General features: G+C 39.2%; 1 protein-coding gene across 10 annotated transcripts in view; it reads left to right on the top strand.

Annotated features, from left to right (window-relative positions):
* Nucleotides 1–15,982, top strand: part of LOC133646167 (kalirin-like) — an 87,038-nt gene that overhangs the window by 69,640 nt on the left and 1,416 nt on the right. For 9 of the 10 annotated variants that reach the window (XM_062041303.1, XM_062041294.1, XM_062041321.1 and 6 more), the window contains 2 exons: nt 13,808–13,993; nt 14,064–14,235. In XM_062041303.1, coding sequence (XP_061897287.1) covers nt 13,808–13,993; nt 14,064–14,235 — 358 coding nt within the window. The remainder of the gene's footprint in view (nt 1–13,807; nt 13,994–14,063; nt 14,236–15,982) is intronic. The other variant, XM_062041287.1, reaches the window with a different exon arrangement.

Below are 15,982 nucleotides of genomic sequence, written 5' to 3' on the forward strand. Positions count from 1 at the left end.
GCAGACGATAGCTCTTGATACTATCATTAGAACATGATAATGCATGTTGATGACACATTCTGGCTATGTCTGCACATTTGACATAAACGAGAGAATGAGCGCATAATGTATACCAAGTAAGTTATTAGTATATCATCAATACTATACTGGTTAAGTCAGTATTTTTTACTCTCAAATTAATCCTATGTCTGTTTTGTTATCGTTTACAAAGTCTGGAAATATGTCCTTGGACACAGGAGAGCACAAAGAGTTAAAAACAAAGGATTTAAATCAGAGAAACTAGTAGGAAATGATTTCAATGTTTAACTGATATTGTTACACAATAATCCTGTGGTTTTGTCTGATTGTAATTGTAAAAAACTAAATGGAATCATTCAATGATCTGGAACATTTAAAGTATCCGTATCATTCTGTCCAATACTCCAATAAACCTATCAATTACACAAGGCCAAGAAACAAAAGATTTCAAGATAGCAAGAGTAACTCCCCTCTTTAAAAAAGGAAGCAAATTAGAACCTGGCAACTACCGACCTGTTTCTATTCTCAGTTCCATTTCCAAAGTAATGGAGAAAATAGTTTATGAACAGGTGGATAGTTACCTGGCCACTAATAAACTCATGTACAAATTCTAATCCGGCTTCAGAACTAACCACTCCACTGACACATGCCTTCTCTATGTGACTTCAGAACTAACCACTCCACTGACACATGCCTTCTCTATGTGACTTCAGAACTAACCACTCCACTGACACATGCCTTCTCTATCTGACTTCAGAACTAACCACTCCACTGACACATGCCTTCTCTATCTGACTTCAGAACTAACCACTCCACTGACACATGCCTTCTCTATGTGACTTCAGAACTAACCACTCCACTGACACATGCCTTCTCTATGTGACTTCAGAACTAACCACTCCACTGACACATGCCTTCTCTATCTGACTTCAGAACTAACCACTCCACTGACACATGCCTTCTCTATCTGACTTCAAAACTAACCACTCCACTGACACATGCCTTCTCTATCTGACTTCAGAACTAACCACTCCACTGACACATGCGTTCTCTATCTGACTTCAGAACTAACCACTCCACTGACACATGCGTTCTCTATCTGACTTCAGAACTAACCACTCCACTGACACATGCCTTCTCTATCTGACTTCAGAACTAACCACTCCACTGACACATGCCTTCTCTATCTGACTTCAGAACTAACCACTCCACTGACACATGCCTTCTCTATGTGACTTCAGAACTAACCACTCCACTGACACATGCCTTCTCTATCTGACTTCAGAACTAACCACTCCACTGACACATGCCTTCTCTATCTGACTTCAGAACTAACCACTCCACTGACACATGCCTTCTCTATGTGACTTCAGAACTAACCACTCCACTGACACATGCCTTCTCTATGTGACTTCAGAACTAACCACTCCACTGACACATGCCTTCTCTATGTGACTTCAGAACTAACCACTCCACTGACACATGCCTTCTCTATCTGACTTCAGAACTAACCACTCCACTGACACATGCCTTCTCTATGTGACTTCAGAACTAACCACTCCACTGACACATGCCTTCTCTATCTGACTTCAGAACTAACCACTCCACTGACACATGCCTTCTCTATCTGACTTCAGAACTAACCACTCCACTGACACATGCCTTCTCTATCTGACTTCAGAACTAACCACTCCACTGACACATGCCTTCTCTATCTGACTTCAGAACTAACCACTCCACTGACACATGCCTTCTCTATCTGACTTCAGAACTAACCACTCCACTGACACATGCCTTCTCTATCTGACTTCAGAACTAACCACTCCACTGACACATGCCTTCTCTATCTGACTTCAGAACTAACCACTCCACTGACACATGCCTTCTCTATCTGACTTCAGAACTAACCACTCCACTGACACATGCCTTCTCTATCTGACTTCAGAACTAACCACTCCACTGACACATGCCTTCTCTATGTGACTTCAGAACTAACCACTCCACTGACACATGCCTTCTCTATCTGACTTCAGAACTAACCACTCCACTGACACATGCCTTCTCTATCTGACTTCAGAACTAACCACTCCACTGACACATGCCTTCTCTATCTGACTTCAGAACTAACCACTCCACTGACACATGCCTTCTCTATGTGAGCGAGCACATCAAACATGAGGTGGACGCGGGCAAATACTGCGGCATGGTCATGCTGGACCTTCACAAGGTCTTTGACACCGTTAACCACGCTATACTGTTGGATAAGCTCAGAGCAATCGGATGCTTATTAATCACAATCCCTATGTGAGACAAGAAAATATAATTGTTCTCTTTTTTTATGCCTTGTAATTAGAGATTTCCGATAATGGCTTTTTTGCCGATAAGCTCTGGAACACTCTGCCCCTCCATGTTCCAACTGCTCCCACAGTGGAGTGTTTTAAGTCTCGTCTTAAGACCCACTTTTATTCTTTGGCTTTTAACACTTCGTGAGTTGTGTGCTCCTCTGTTGTCCTCTGTGGTTTTTTTTTAAATGTTGATTTGTATTTACAGTTTTAATTGGTTTTACCCTTTAAAATTGTTTTTAATCATATTTATTTTTATATTGGTTTTATATCTATTTATTTGTTGTTGTTATTCAGTCATTGGTGGAGCTAAGGATAATATTTGAATATTGTTTTTAATATTGTTGTGCAGCACTTTGGAAACATTTTTGTTGTTAAAATGTGCTATATAAATAAAGTGGATTGGATTGGATTGTTAAAGTTGTTTATACGGTAACCCTCAGTGTGACCTGTATGGCTGTTGACCAAGTATGCTTGCATTCACTTGTGTTTGTGAAAAGCCGTAGATATTATGTGACTGGGCCGGCACGCAAAGGCAGTGCCTTTAAGGTTTATTGGCGCTCTGTACTTCTCCCTACGGCCGTGTACACAGCGGCCTTTTAGAAAGTCATACATTTTACTTTTTGAAACCGATACAGATAATTTCCGATATTACATTTTAAAGCATTTATCGGCCGATAATGTCGGCAGTCCTATATTATCGGACATCTCTACTTGTAATTTATAATATATGGCTTGATGTAGACGGCTAAAAATGCAGGCAATGGGGATTTGATCTATTCGCTCTAAAAACATCCCAAAACCTCCATCAACATTTTATACACACACTGTATGTATGTATGTATGTATGTATGTATGTATGTAATGTATGTATGTATGTATGTATGTATGTAATGCACAGGCACATTCATAATAACATGTCATATTTACCTATTTAGTTCCTTTGAAGCATTTCGGCCACGCATTAATTTCACAGATGCATCACAACATTCACCATTTCCTTGAACAAAATACTACATGTAGTACATAATATACATATATATCATACATGTAGTACATAATATACATATATATCCTACATGTAGTACATAATATACATATATATCATACATGTAGTACATAATATACATATATATCATACATGTAGTACATAATATACATATATATCCTACATGTAGTACATAATATACATATATATCATACATGTAGTACATAATATACATATATATCATACATGCAGTACATAATATACATATATATCATACATGCAGTACATAATGTACATATATATCATACATGTAGTACATAATATACATATATATCCTACATGTAGTACATAATATACATATATATCATACATGTAGTACATAATATACATATATATCATACATGTAGTACATAATATACATATATATCATACATGCAGTACATAATATACATATATATCATACATGTAGTACATAATATACATATATATCCTACATGTAGTACATAATATACATATATATCATACATGTAGTACATAATATACATATATATCATACATGTAGTACATAATATACATATATATCATACATGTAGTACATAATATACATATATATCATACATGCAGTACATAATATACATATATATCATACATGTAGTACATAATATACATATATATCATACATGCAGTACATAATATACATATATATCATACATGTAGTACATAATATACATATATATCATACATGTAGTACATAATATACATATATATCATACATGCAGTACATAATATACATATATATCCTACATGCAGTACATAATATACATATATATCATACATGCAGTACATAATATACATATATATCATACATGTAGTACATAATATACATATATATCATACATGTAGTACATAATATACATATATATCCTACATGTAGTACATAATATACATATATATCATACATGTAGTACATGATATACATATATATCATACATGTAGTACATAATATACATATATATCATACATGCAGTACATAATATACATATATATCATACATGCAGTACATAATATACATATATATCATACATGCAGTACATAATATACATATATATCATACATGTAGTACATAATATACATATATATCCTACATGTAGTACATAATATACATATATATCATACATGTAGTACATAATATACATATATATCATACATGCAGTACATAATATACATATATATCATACAGGCAGTACATAATATACATATATATCATACATGCAGTACATAATATACATATATATCATACGTGCAGTACATAATATACATATATATCATACATGTAGTACATAATATACATATATATCATACATGTAGTACATAATATACATATATATCATACATGCAGTACATAATATACATATATATCATACATGCAGTACATAATATACATATATATCATACATGTAGTACATAATATACATATATATCATACATGCAGTATATAATATACATATATATCATACATGTAGTACATAATATACATATATATCCTACATGTAGTACATAATATACATATATATCATACATGTAGTACATAATATACATATATATCATACATGCAGTACATAATATACATATATATCATACATGCAGTACATAATATACATATATATCATACATGCAGTACATAATATACATATATATCATACGTGCAGTACATAATATACATATATATCATACATGTAGTACATAATATACATATATATCATACATGTAGTACATAATATACATATATATCATACATGCAGTACATAATATACATATATATCATACATGCAGTACATAATATACATATATATCATACATGTAGTACATAATATACATATATATCATACATGTAGTACATAATATACATATATATCCTACATGTAGTACATAATATACATATATATCATACATGTAGTACATAATATACATATATATCATACATGTACTACATAATATACATATATATCCTACATGTAGTACATAATATACATATATATCATACATGTAGTACATAATATACATATATATCATACATGTAGTACATAATATACATATATATCATACATGCAGTACATAATATACATATATATCATACATGCAGTACATAATATACATATATATCATACATGCAGTACATAATATACATATATATCATACATGTAGTACATAATATACATATATATCATACATGTAGTACATAATATACATATATATCCTACATGTAGTACATAATATACATATATATCATACATGTAGTACATAATATACATATATATCATACATGTAGTACATAATATACATATATATCATACATGTAGTACATAATATACATATATATCCTACATGTAGTACATAATATACATATATATCATACATGCAGTACATAATATACATATATATCATACATGCAGTACATAATATACATATATATCATACATGTAGTACATAATATACATATATATCCTACATGTAGTACATAATATACATATATATCATACATGTAGTACATAATATACATATATATCATACATGTAGTACATAATATACATATATATCCTACATGTAGTACATAATATACATATATATCATACATGCAGTACATAATATACATATATATCATACATGCAGCACATAATATACATATATATCATACATGCAGTACATAATATACATATATATCATACATGCAGTACATAATATACATATATATCATACATGTAGTACATAATAATAATAATAATAATACCTGGGATTTATATAGCGCTTTTCTAAGTACCCAAAGTCGCTTTACATGTTAAAAACCCATCATTCATTCACACCTGGTGGTGGTAAGCTACTTTCGTAGCCACAGCTGCCCTCGGGTAGACTGACTGATAATATACATATATATCCTACATGTAGTAGGAGCAAGGGTGAAGTGTCTTGCCCAAGGACACAACGGACATGACTAGGATGGTAGAAGGTGGGGATTGAACCCCAGTAACCAGCAACCCTCCGATTGCTGGCACGGCCACTCTACCAACTTCGCCATGCCGTCCCCATACATGTAGTACATAACGTACATACTTATGTCATAGTCATTTCTATATCATACATTTAGTACATATACATGTAGTACATAATATACATACATGTAGTACATAATATACATACATATCATACATAATATACATACATATTTAGATTTATTGGTCCCCTTAGGGAAATTAATTTTCACTGCCGTACATTTGAACAATAGACATTACACATCACAAAAACCAAAAGACATCATACATGACCAACACACATTTACAGGCTTGTCAGACGGGTGTGCTGTTATGGCGGCTATAGCTGCAGGGATCAGGCTTTTCCTGAGGCAGAGAACAGTCATGTGCTCAATGGCAATATTATTATTTCACAAAAAAAGAAAAGAAAATTAAATTAAACACATCTCAAAAGGGTAATGGGAAATGTACAATTAATTTTATTTGTTTTATTCTTGTATTTGTAGTAGTATGAAGGGTGTGCCAGTGTGGGTCACTCTCCATGTTTCATCATCAAGGTGCTGTTAAATGTGCATTTAAACATTTCATTCATCATGTATATGTATTCAAATTGTTTTGCATGTACAATGATAATAATTCTCTGTCAAATGACTTGTCTTCATTTTTCGGGTGTGTGAAACTGATCTATTTCATTTGATCTGAGAGCAAAAATGGATTGGGTTTTTATACCATTCAGTCTTGGTTGCACATTTTGGAAGATGACTAAGAAAAAGTGAGGTAGCACTTCATGATCATTGTGTTGCACCTAGAGTGACATGTTTGTCTGCAGGGGATGTTGACCTCTCAGGTAGCACTTCATGATCATTGTGTTGCACCTAGAGTGACATGTTTGTCTGCAGGGGATGTTGACCTCTCAGGTAGCACTTCATGATCATTGTGTTGCACCTAGAGTGACATGTTTGTCTGCAGGGGATGTTGACCTCTCAGGTAGCACTTCATGATCATGTTTGTCTGCAGGGGATGTTGACCTCTCAGGTAGCACTTCATGATCATTGTGTTGCACCTAGAGTGACATGTTTGTCTGCAGGGGATGTTGACCTCTCAGGTAGCACTTCATGATCATGTTTGTCTGCAGGGGATGTTGACCTCTCAGGTAGCACTTCATGATCATTGTGTTGCACCTAGAGTGACATGTTTGTCTGCAGGGGATGTTGACCTCTCAGGTAGCACTTCATGATCATGTTTGTCTGCAGGGGATGTTGACCTCTCAGGTAGCACTTCATGATCATTGTGTTGCACCTAGAGTGACATGTTTGTCTGCAGGGGATGTTGACCTCTCAGGTAGCACTTCATGATCATTGTGTTGCACCTATAGTGACATGTTTGTCTGCAGGGGATGTTGACCTCTCAGGTAGCACTTCATGATCATGTTTGTCTGCAGGGGATGTTGACCTCTCAGGTAGCACTTCATGATCATGTTTGTCTGCAGGGGATGTTGACCTCTCAGGTAGCACTTCATGATCATGTTTGTCTGCAGGGGATGTTGACCTCTCAGGTAGCACTTCATGATCATTGTGTTGCACCTAGAGTGACATGTTTGTCTGCAGGGGATGTTGACCTCTCAGGTAGCACTTCATGATCATTGTGTTGCACCTATAGTGACATGTTTGTCTGCAGGGGATGTTGACCTCTCAGGTAGCACTTCATGATCATTGTGTTGCACCTAGAGTGACATGTTTGTCTGCAGGGGATGTTGACCTCTCAGGTAGCACTTCATGATCATTGTGTTGCACCTAGAGTGACATGTTTGTCTGCAGGGGATGTTGACCTCTCAGGTAGCACTTCATGATCATTGTGTTGCACCTAGAGTGACATGTTTGTCTGCAGGGGATGTTGACCTCTCAGGTAGCACTTCATGATCATTGTGTTGCACCTAGAGTGACATGTTTGTCTGCAGGGGATGTTGACCTCTCAGGTAGCACTTCATGATCATTGTGTTGCACCTAGAGTGACATGTTTGTCTGCAGGGGATGTTGACCTCTCAGGTAGCACTTCATGATCATTGTGTTGCACCTAGAGTGACATGTTTGTCTGCAGGGGATGTTGACCTCTCAGGTAGCACTTCATGATCATTGTGTTGCACCTATAGTGACATGTTTGTCTGCAGGGGATGTTGACCTCTCAGGTAGCACTTCATGATCATTGTGTTGCACCTAGAGTGACATGTTTGTCTGCAGGGGATGTTGACCTCTCAGGTAGCACTTCATGATCATGTTTGTCTGCAGGGGATGTTGACCTCTCAGGTCGCACTTCATGATCATGTTTGTCTGCAGGGGATGTTGACCTCTCAGGTCGCACTTCATGATCATGTTTGTCTGCAGGGGATGTTGACCTCTCAGGTAGCACTTCATGATCATGTTTGTCTGCAGGGGATGTTGACCTCTCAGGTAGCACTTCATGATCATTGTGTTGCACCTATAGTGACATGTTTGTCTGCAGGGGATGTTGACCTCTCAGGTAGCACTTCATGATCATGTTTGTCTGCAGGGGATGTTGACCTCTCAGGTAGCACTTCATGATCATGTTTGTCTGCAGGGGATGTTGACCTCTCAGGTAGCACTTCATGATCATGTTTGTCTGCAGGGGATGTTGACCTCTCAGGTAGCACTTCATGATCATTGTGTTGCACCTATAGTGACATGTTTGTCTGCAGGGGATGTTGACCTCTCAGGTAGCACTTCATGATCATGTTTGTCTGCAGGGGATGTTGACCTCTCAGGTAGCACTTCATGATCATGTTTGTCTGCAGGGGATGTTGACCTCTCAGGTAGCACTTCATGATCATGTTTGTCTGCAGGGGATGTTGACCTCTCAGGTAGCACTTCATGATCATTGTGTTGCACCTATAGTGACATGTTTGTCTGCAGGGGATGTTGACCTCTCAGGTAGCACTTCATGATCATGTTTGTCTGCAGGGGATGTTGACCTCTCAGGTAGCACTTCATGATCATGTTTGTCTGCAGGGGATGTTGACCTCTCAGGTAGCACTTCATGATCATGTTTGTCTGCAGGGGATGTTGACCTCTCAGGTAGCACTTCATGATCATTGTGTTGCACCTAGAGTGACATGTTTGTCTGCAGGGGATGTTGACCTCTCAGGTAGCACTTCATGATCATGTTTGTCTGCAGGGGATGTTGACCTCTCAGGTAGCACTTCATGATCATTGTGTTGCACCTAGAGTGACATGTTTGTCTGCAGGGGATGTTGACCTCTCAGGTAGCACTTCATGATCATTGTGTTGCACCTATAGTGACATGTTTGTCTGCAGGGGATGTTGACCTCTCAGGTAGCACTTCCTGATCATTGTGTTGCACCTAGAGTGACATGTTTGTCTGCAGGGGATGTTGACCTCTCAGGTAGCACTTCATGATCATTGTGTTGCACCTAGAGTGACATGTTTGTCTGCAGGGGATGTTGACCTCTCAGGTAGCACTTCATGATCATTGTGTTGCGCCTATAGTGACATGTTTGTCTGCAGGGGATGTTGACCTCTCAGGTAGCACTTCATGATCATTGTGTTGCACCTAGAGTGACATGTTTGTCTGCAGGGGATGTTGACCTCTCAGGTAGCACTTCATGATCATTGTGTTGCACCTAGAGTGACATGTTTGTCTGCAGGGGATGTTGACCTCTCAGGTAGCACTTCATGATCATTGTGTTGCGCCTATAGTGACATGTTTGTCTGCAGGGGATGTTGACCTCTCAGGTAGCACTTCATGATCATGTTTGTCTGCAGGGGATGTTGACCTCTCAGGTAGCACTTCATGATCATTGTGTTGCACCTAGAGTGACATGTTTGTCTGCAGGGGATGTTGACCTCTCAGGTAGCACTTCATGATCATGTTTGTCTGCAGGGGATGTTGACCTCTCAGGTAGCACTTCATGATCATGTTTGTCTGCAGGGGATGTTGACCTCTCAGGTAGCACTTCATGATCATGTTTGTCTGCAGGGGATGTTGACCTCTCAGGTAGCACTTCATGATCATGTTTGTCTGCAGGGGATGTTGACCTCTCAGGTAGCACTTCATGATCATTGTGTTGCACCTAGAGTGACATGTTTGTCTGCAGGGGATGTTGACCTCTCAGGTAGCACTTCATGATCATTGTGTTGCACCTAGAGTGACATGTTTGTCTGCAGGGGATGTTGACCTCTCAGGTAGCACTTCATGATCATTGTGTTGCACCTAGAGTGACATGTTTGTCTGCAGGGGATGTTGACCTCTCAGGTAGCACTTCATGATCATTGTGTTGCACCTAGAGTGACATGTTTGTCTGCAGGGGATGTTGACCTCTCAGGTAGCACTTCATGATCATGTTTGTCTGCAGGGGATGTTGACCTCTCAGGTCGCACTTCATGATCATGTTTGTCTGCAGGGGATGTTGACCTCTCAGGTAGCACTTCATGATCATGTTTGTCTGCAGGGGATGTTGACCTCTCAGGTAGCACTTCATGATCATTGTGTTGCACCTATAGTGACATGTTTGTCTGCAGGGGATGTTGACCTCTCAGGTAGCACTTCATGATCATGTTTGTCTGCAGGGGATGTTGACCTCTCAGGTAGCACTTCATGATCATGTTTGTCTGCAGGGGATGTTGACCTCTCAGGTAGCACTTCATGATCATGTTTGTCTGCAGGGGATGTTGACCTCTCAGGTAGCACTTCATGATCATTGTGTTGCACCTATAGTGACATGTTTGTCTGCAGGGGATGTTGACCTCTCAGGTAGCACTTCATGATCATGTTTGTCTGCAGGGGATGTTGACCTCTCAGGTAGCACTTCATGATCATGTTTGTCTGCAGGGGATGTTGACCTCTCAGGTAGCACTTCATGATCATGTTTGTCTGCAGGGGATGTTGACCTCTCAGGTAGCACTTCATGATCATTGTGTTGCACCTATAGTGACATGTTTGTCTGCAGGGGATGTTGACCTCTCAGGTAGCACTTCATGATCATGTTTGTCTGCAGGGGATGTTGACCTCTCAGGTAGCACTTCATGATCATGTTTGTCTGCAGGGGATGTTGACCTCTCAGGTAGCACTTCATGATCATGTTTGTCTGCAGGGGATGTTGACCTCTCAGGTAGCACTTCATGATCATTGTGTTGCACCTAGAGTGACATGTTTGTCTGCAGGGGATGTTGACCTCTCAGGTAGCACTTCATGATCATGTTTGTCTGCAGGGGATGTTGACCTCTCAGGTAGCACTTCATGATCATTGTGTTGCACCTAGAGTGACATGTTTGTCTGCAGGGGATGTTGACCTCTCAGGTAGCACTTCATGATCATTGTGTTGCACCTAGAGTGACATGTTTGTCTGCAGGGGATGTTGACCTCTCAGGTAGCACTTCATGATCATTGTGTTGCACCTAGAGTGACATGTTTGTCTGCAGGGGATGTTGACCTCTCAGGTAGCACTTCATGATCATTGTGTTGCACCTATAGTGACATGTTTGTCTGCAGGGGATGTTGACCTCTCAGGTAGCACTTCATGATCATTGTGTTGCACCTATAGTGACATGTTTGTCTGCAGGGGATGTTGACCTCTCAGGTAGCACTTCATGATCATGTTTGTCTGCAGGGGATGTTGACCTCTCAGGTAGCACTTCATGATCATGTTTGTCTGCAGGGGATGTTGACCTCTCAGGTAGCACTTCATGATCATGTTTGTCTGCAGGGGATGTTGACCTCTCAGGTAGCACTTCATGATCATTGTGTTGCACCTATAGTGACATGTTTGTCTGCAGGGGATGTTGACCTCTCAGGTAGCACTTCATGATCATGTTTGTCTGCAGGGGATGTTGACCTCTCAGGTAGCACTTCATGATCATGTTTGTCTGCAGGGGATGTTGACCTCTCAGGTAGCACTTCATGATCATGTTTGTCTGCAGGGGATGTTGACCTCTCAGGTAGCACTTCATGATCATTGTGTTGCACCTAGAGTGACATGTTTGTCTGCAGGGGATGTTGACCTCTCAGGTAGCACTTCATGATCATGTTTGTCTGCAGGGGATGTTGACCTCTCAGGTAGCACTTCATGATCATTGTGTTGCACCTAGAGTGACATGTTTGTCTGCAGGGGATGTTGACCTCTCAGGTAGCACTTCATGATCATTGTGTTGCACCTAGAGTGACATGTTTGTCTGCAGGGGATGTTGACCTCTCAGGTAGCACTTCATGATCATTGTGTTGCACCTAGAGTGACATGTTTGTCTGCAGGGGATGTTGACCTCTCAGGTAGCACTTCATGATCATTGTGTTGCACCTATAGTGACATGTTTGTCTGCAGGGGATGTTGACCTCTCAGGTAGCACTTCATGATCATTGTGTTGCGCCTATAGTGACATGTTTGTCTGCAGGGGATGTTGACCTCTCAGGTAGCACTTCATGATCATTGTGTTGCACCTAGAGTGACATGTTTGTCTGCAGGGGATGTTGACCTCTCAGGTAGCACTTCATGATCATTGTGTTGCACCTAGAGTGACATGTTTGTCTGCAGGGGATGTTGACCTCTCAGGTAGCACTTCATGATCATTGTGTTGCGCCTATAGTGACATGTTTGTCTGCAGGGGATGTTGACCTCTCAGGTAGCACTTCATGATCATGTTTGTCTGCAGGGGATGTTGACCTCTCAGGTAGCACTTCATGATCATTGTGTTGCACCTAGAGTGACATGTTTGTCTGCAGGGGATGTTGACCTCTCAGGTAGCACTTCATGATCATGTTTGTCTGCAGGGGATGTTGACCTCTCAGGTAGCACTTCATGATCATGTTTGTCTGCAGGGGATGTTGACCTCTCAGGTAGCACTTCATGATCATGTTTGTCTGCAGGGGATGTTGACCTCTCAGGTAGCACTTCATGATCATGTTTGTCTGCAGGGGATGTTGACCTCTCAGGTAGCACTTCATGATCATTGTGTTGCACCTAGAGTGACATGTTTGTCTGCAGGGGATGTTGACCTCTCAGGTAGCACTTCATGATCATTGTGTTGCACCTAGAGTGACATGTTTGTCTGCAGGGGATGTTGACCTCTCAGGTAGCACTTCATGATCATTGTGTTGCACCTAGAGTGACATGTTTGTCTGCAGGGGATGTTGACCTCTCAGGTAGCACTTCATGATCATTGTGTTGCACCTATAGTGACATGTTTGTCTGCAGGGGATGTTGACCTCTCAGGTAGCACTTCATGATCATGTTTGTCTGCAGGGGATGTTGACCTCTCAGGTAGCACTTCATGATCATGTTTGTCTGCAGGGGATGTTGACCTCTCAGGTAGCACTTCATGATCATTGTGTTGCACCTATAGTGACATGTTTGTCTGCAGGGGATGTTGACCTCTCAGGTAGCACTTCATGATCATGTTTATCTGCAGGGGAAGTTGACCTCTCAGGGTAAGCTGCTGCAACAGGAGACTTTCTGCGTTTGGGAGCAGGACGGAGGAGTTTTGTCTCGGAGCAAAGAGCGCCACGTTTTCCTCTTTGAGCAGATTGTCATTTTCAGCGAGCTCCTCCGTAAAGGATCCAACAATCCTGAATACCAGTTTAAGAACAGCATCAAGGTCAGCCGCTGCTTTACTCTGCTTAAGGTGAGTTCAAGTGTTAACCTGAATGCCCTCCGTCCAAACTCAGGTGAGTTACCTGGCCATGCAGGAGAGTGCAGAGGGAGACCTATGCAAGTTTGTGTTGTGGTCTCGGGACTCAGCAGCACGCTTCACGCTGCAGGCCTCTTCCACAAGCATCAAGAACACCTGGGTGGACGACATCAGCACCTTGCTGGAGGTGCACAACCACTTTCTGTCTGGTAAGTACACATGACTTCTGTCTGCTAAATACACATCTATATTGTTACTTCTGTCTGCTATGTACACATCTATATTGTTACTTCTGTCTGCTATGTACACATCTATATTGTTACTTCTGTCTGCTATGTACACATCTATATTGTTACTTCTGTCTGCTATGTACACATCTATATTGTTACTTCTGTCTGCTATGTACACATCTATATTGTTACTTCTGTCTGCTATGTACACATCTATATTGTTACTTCTGTCTGCTAAGTACACATCTATATTGTTACTTCTGTCTGCTATGTACACATCTATATTGTTACTTCTGTCTGCTATGTACACATCTATATTGTTACTTCTGTCTGCTATGTACACATCTATATTGTTACTTCTGTCTGCTATGTACACATCTATATTGTTACTTCTGTCTGCTAAGTAGACATCTATATTGTTACTTCTGTCTGCTAAGTACACATCTATATTGTTACTTCTGTCTGCTATGTACACATCTATATTGTTACTTCTGTCTGCTAAGTACACATCTATATTGTTACTTCTGTCTGCTATGTACACATCTATATTGTTACTTCTGTCTGCTATGTACACATCTATATTGTTACTTCTGTCTGCTATGTACACATCTATATTGTTACTTCTGTCTGCTAAGTAGACATCTATATTGTTACTTCTGTCTGCTATGTACACATCTATATTGTTACTTCTGTCTGCTAAGTACACATCTATATTGTTACTTCTGTCTGCTATGTACACATCTATATTGTTACTTCTGTCTGCTATGTACACATCTATATTGTTACTTCTGTCTGCTAAGTACACATCTATATTGTTACTTCTGTCTGCTATGTACACATCTATATTGTTACTTCTGTCTGCTATGTACACATCTATATTGTTACTTCTGTCTGCTATGTACACATCTATATTGTTACTTCTGTCTGCTAAGTAGACATCTATATTGTTACTTCTGTCTGCTAAGTACACATCTATATTGTTACTTCTGTCTGCTATGTACACATCTATATTGTTACTTCTGTCTGCTATGTACACATCTATATTGTTACTTCTGTCTGCTATGTACACATCTATATTGTTACTTCTGTCTGCTAAGTAGACATCTATATTGTTACTTCTGTCTGCTAAGTACACATCTATATTGTTACTTCTGTCTGCTATGTACACATCTATATTGTTACTTCTGTCTGCTAAGTACACATCTATATTGTTACTTCTGTCTGCTATGTACACATCTATATTGTTACTTCTGTCTGCTATGTACACATCTATATTGTTACTTCTGTCTGCTATGTACACATCTATATTGTTACTTCTGTCTGCTATGTACACATCTATATTGTTACTTCTGTCTGCTATGTACACATCTATATTGTTACTTCTGTCTGCTATGTACACATCTATATTGTTACTTCTGTCTGCTATGTACACATCTATATTGTTACTTCTGTCTGCTATGTAGACATCTATATTGTTACTTCTGTCTGCTATGTACACATCTATATTGTTACTTCTGTCTGCTATGTAGACATCTATATTGTTACTTCTGTCTGCTAAGTAGACATCTATATTGTTACTTCTGTCTGCTAAGTAGATAATATTCAGTCTTTTATTGTTCATAGTTAATATTGTAAATCCCACTTTCATGTACATTCTGGGTGTCTCATTCAGTAAAAATGTGTAAAAGGAGATTACATTTTTGAGGTGGTCTGTCATCACTTATTT

Source organism: Entelurus aequoreus, linkage group LG01 (genome assembly GCF_033978785.1).
Source record: "Entelurus aequoreus isolate RoL-2023_Sb linkage group LG01, RoL_Eaeq_v1.1, whole genome shotgun sequence".
NCBI classification, from domain to species: Eukaryota; Metazoa; Chordata; class Actinopteri; order Syngnathiformes; family Syngnathidae; genus Entelurus; species Entelurus aequoreus.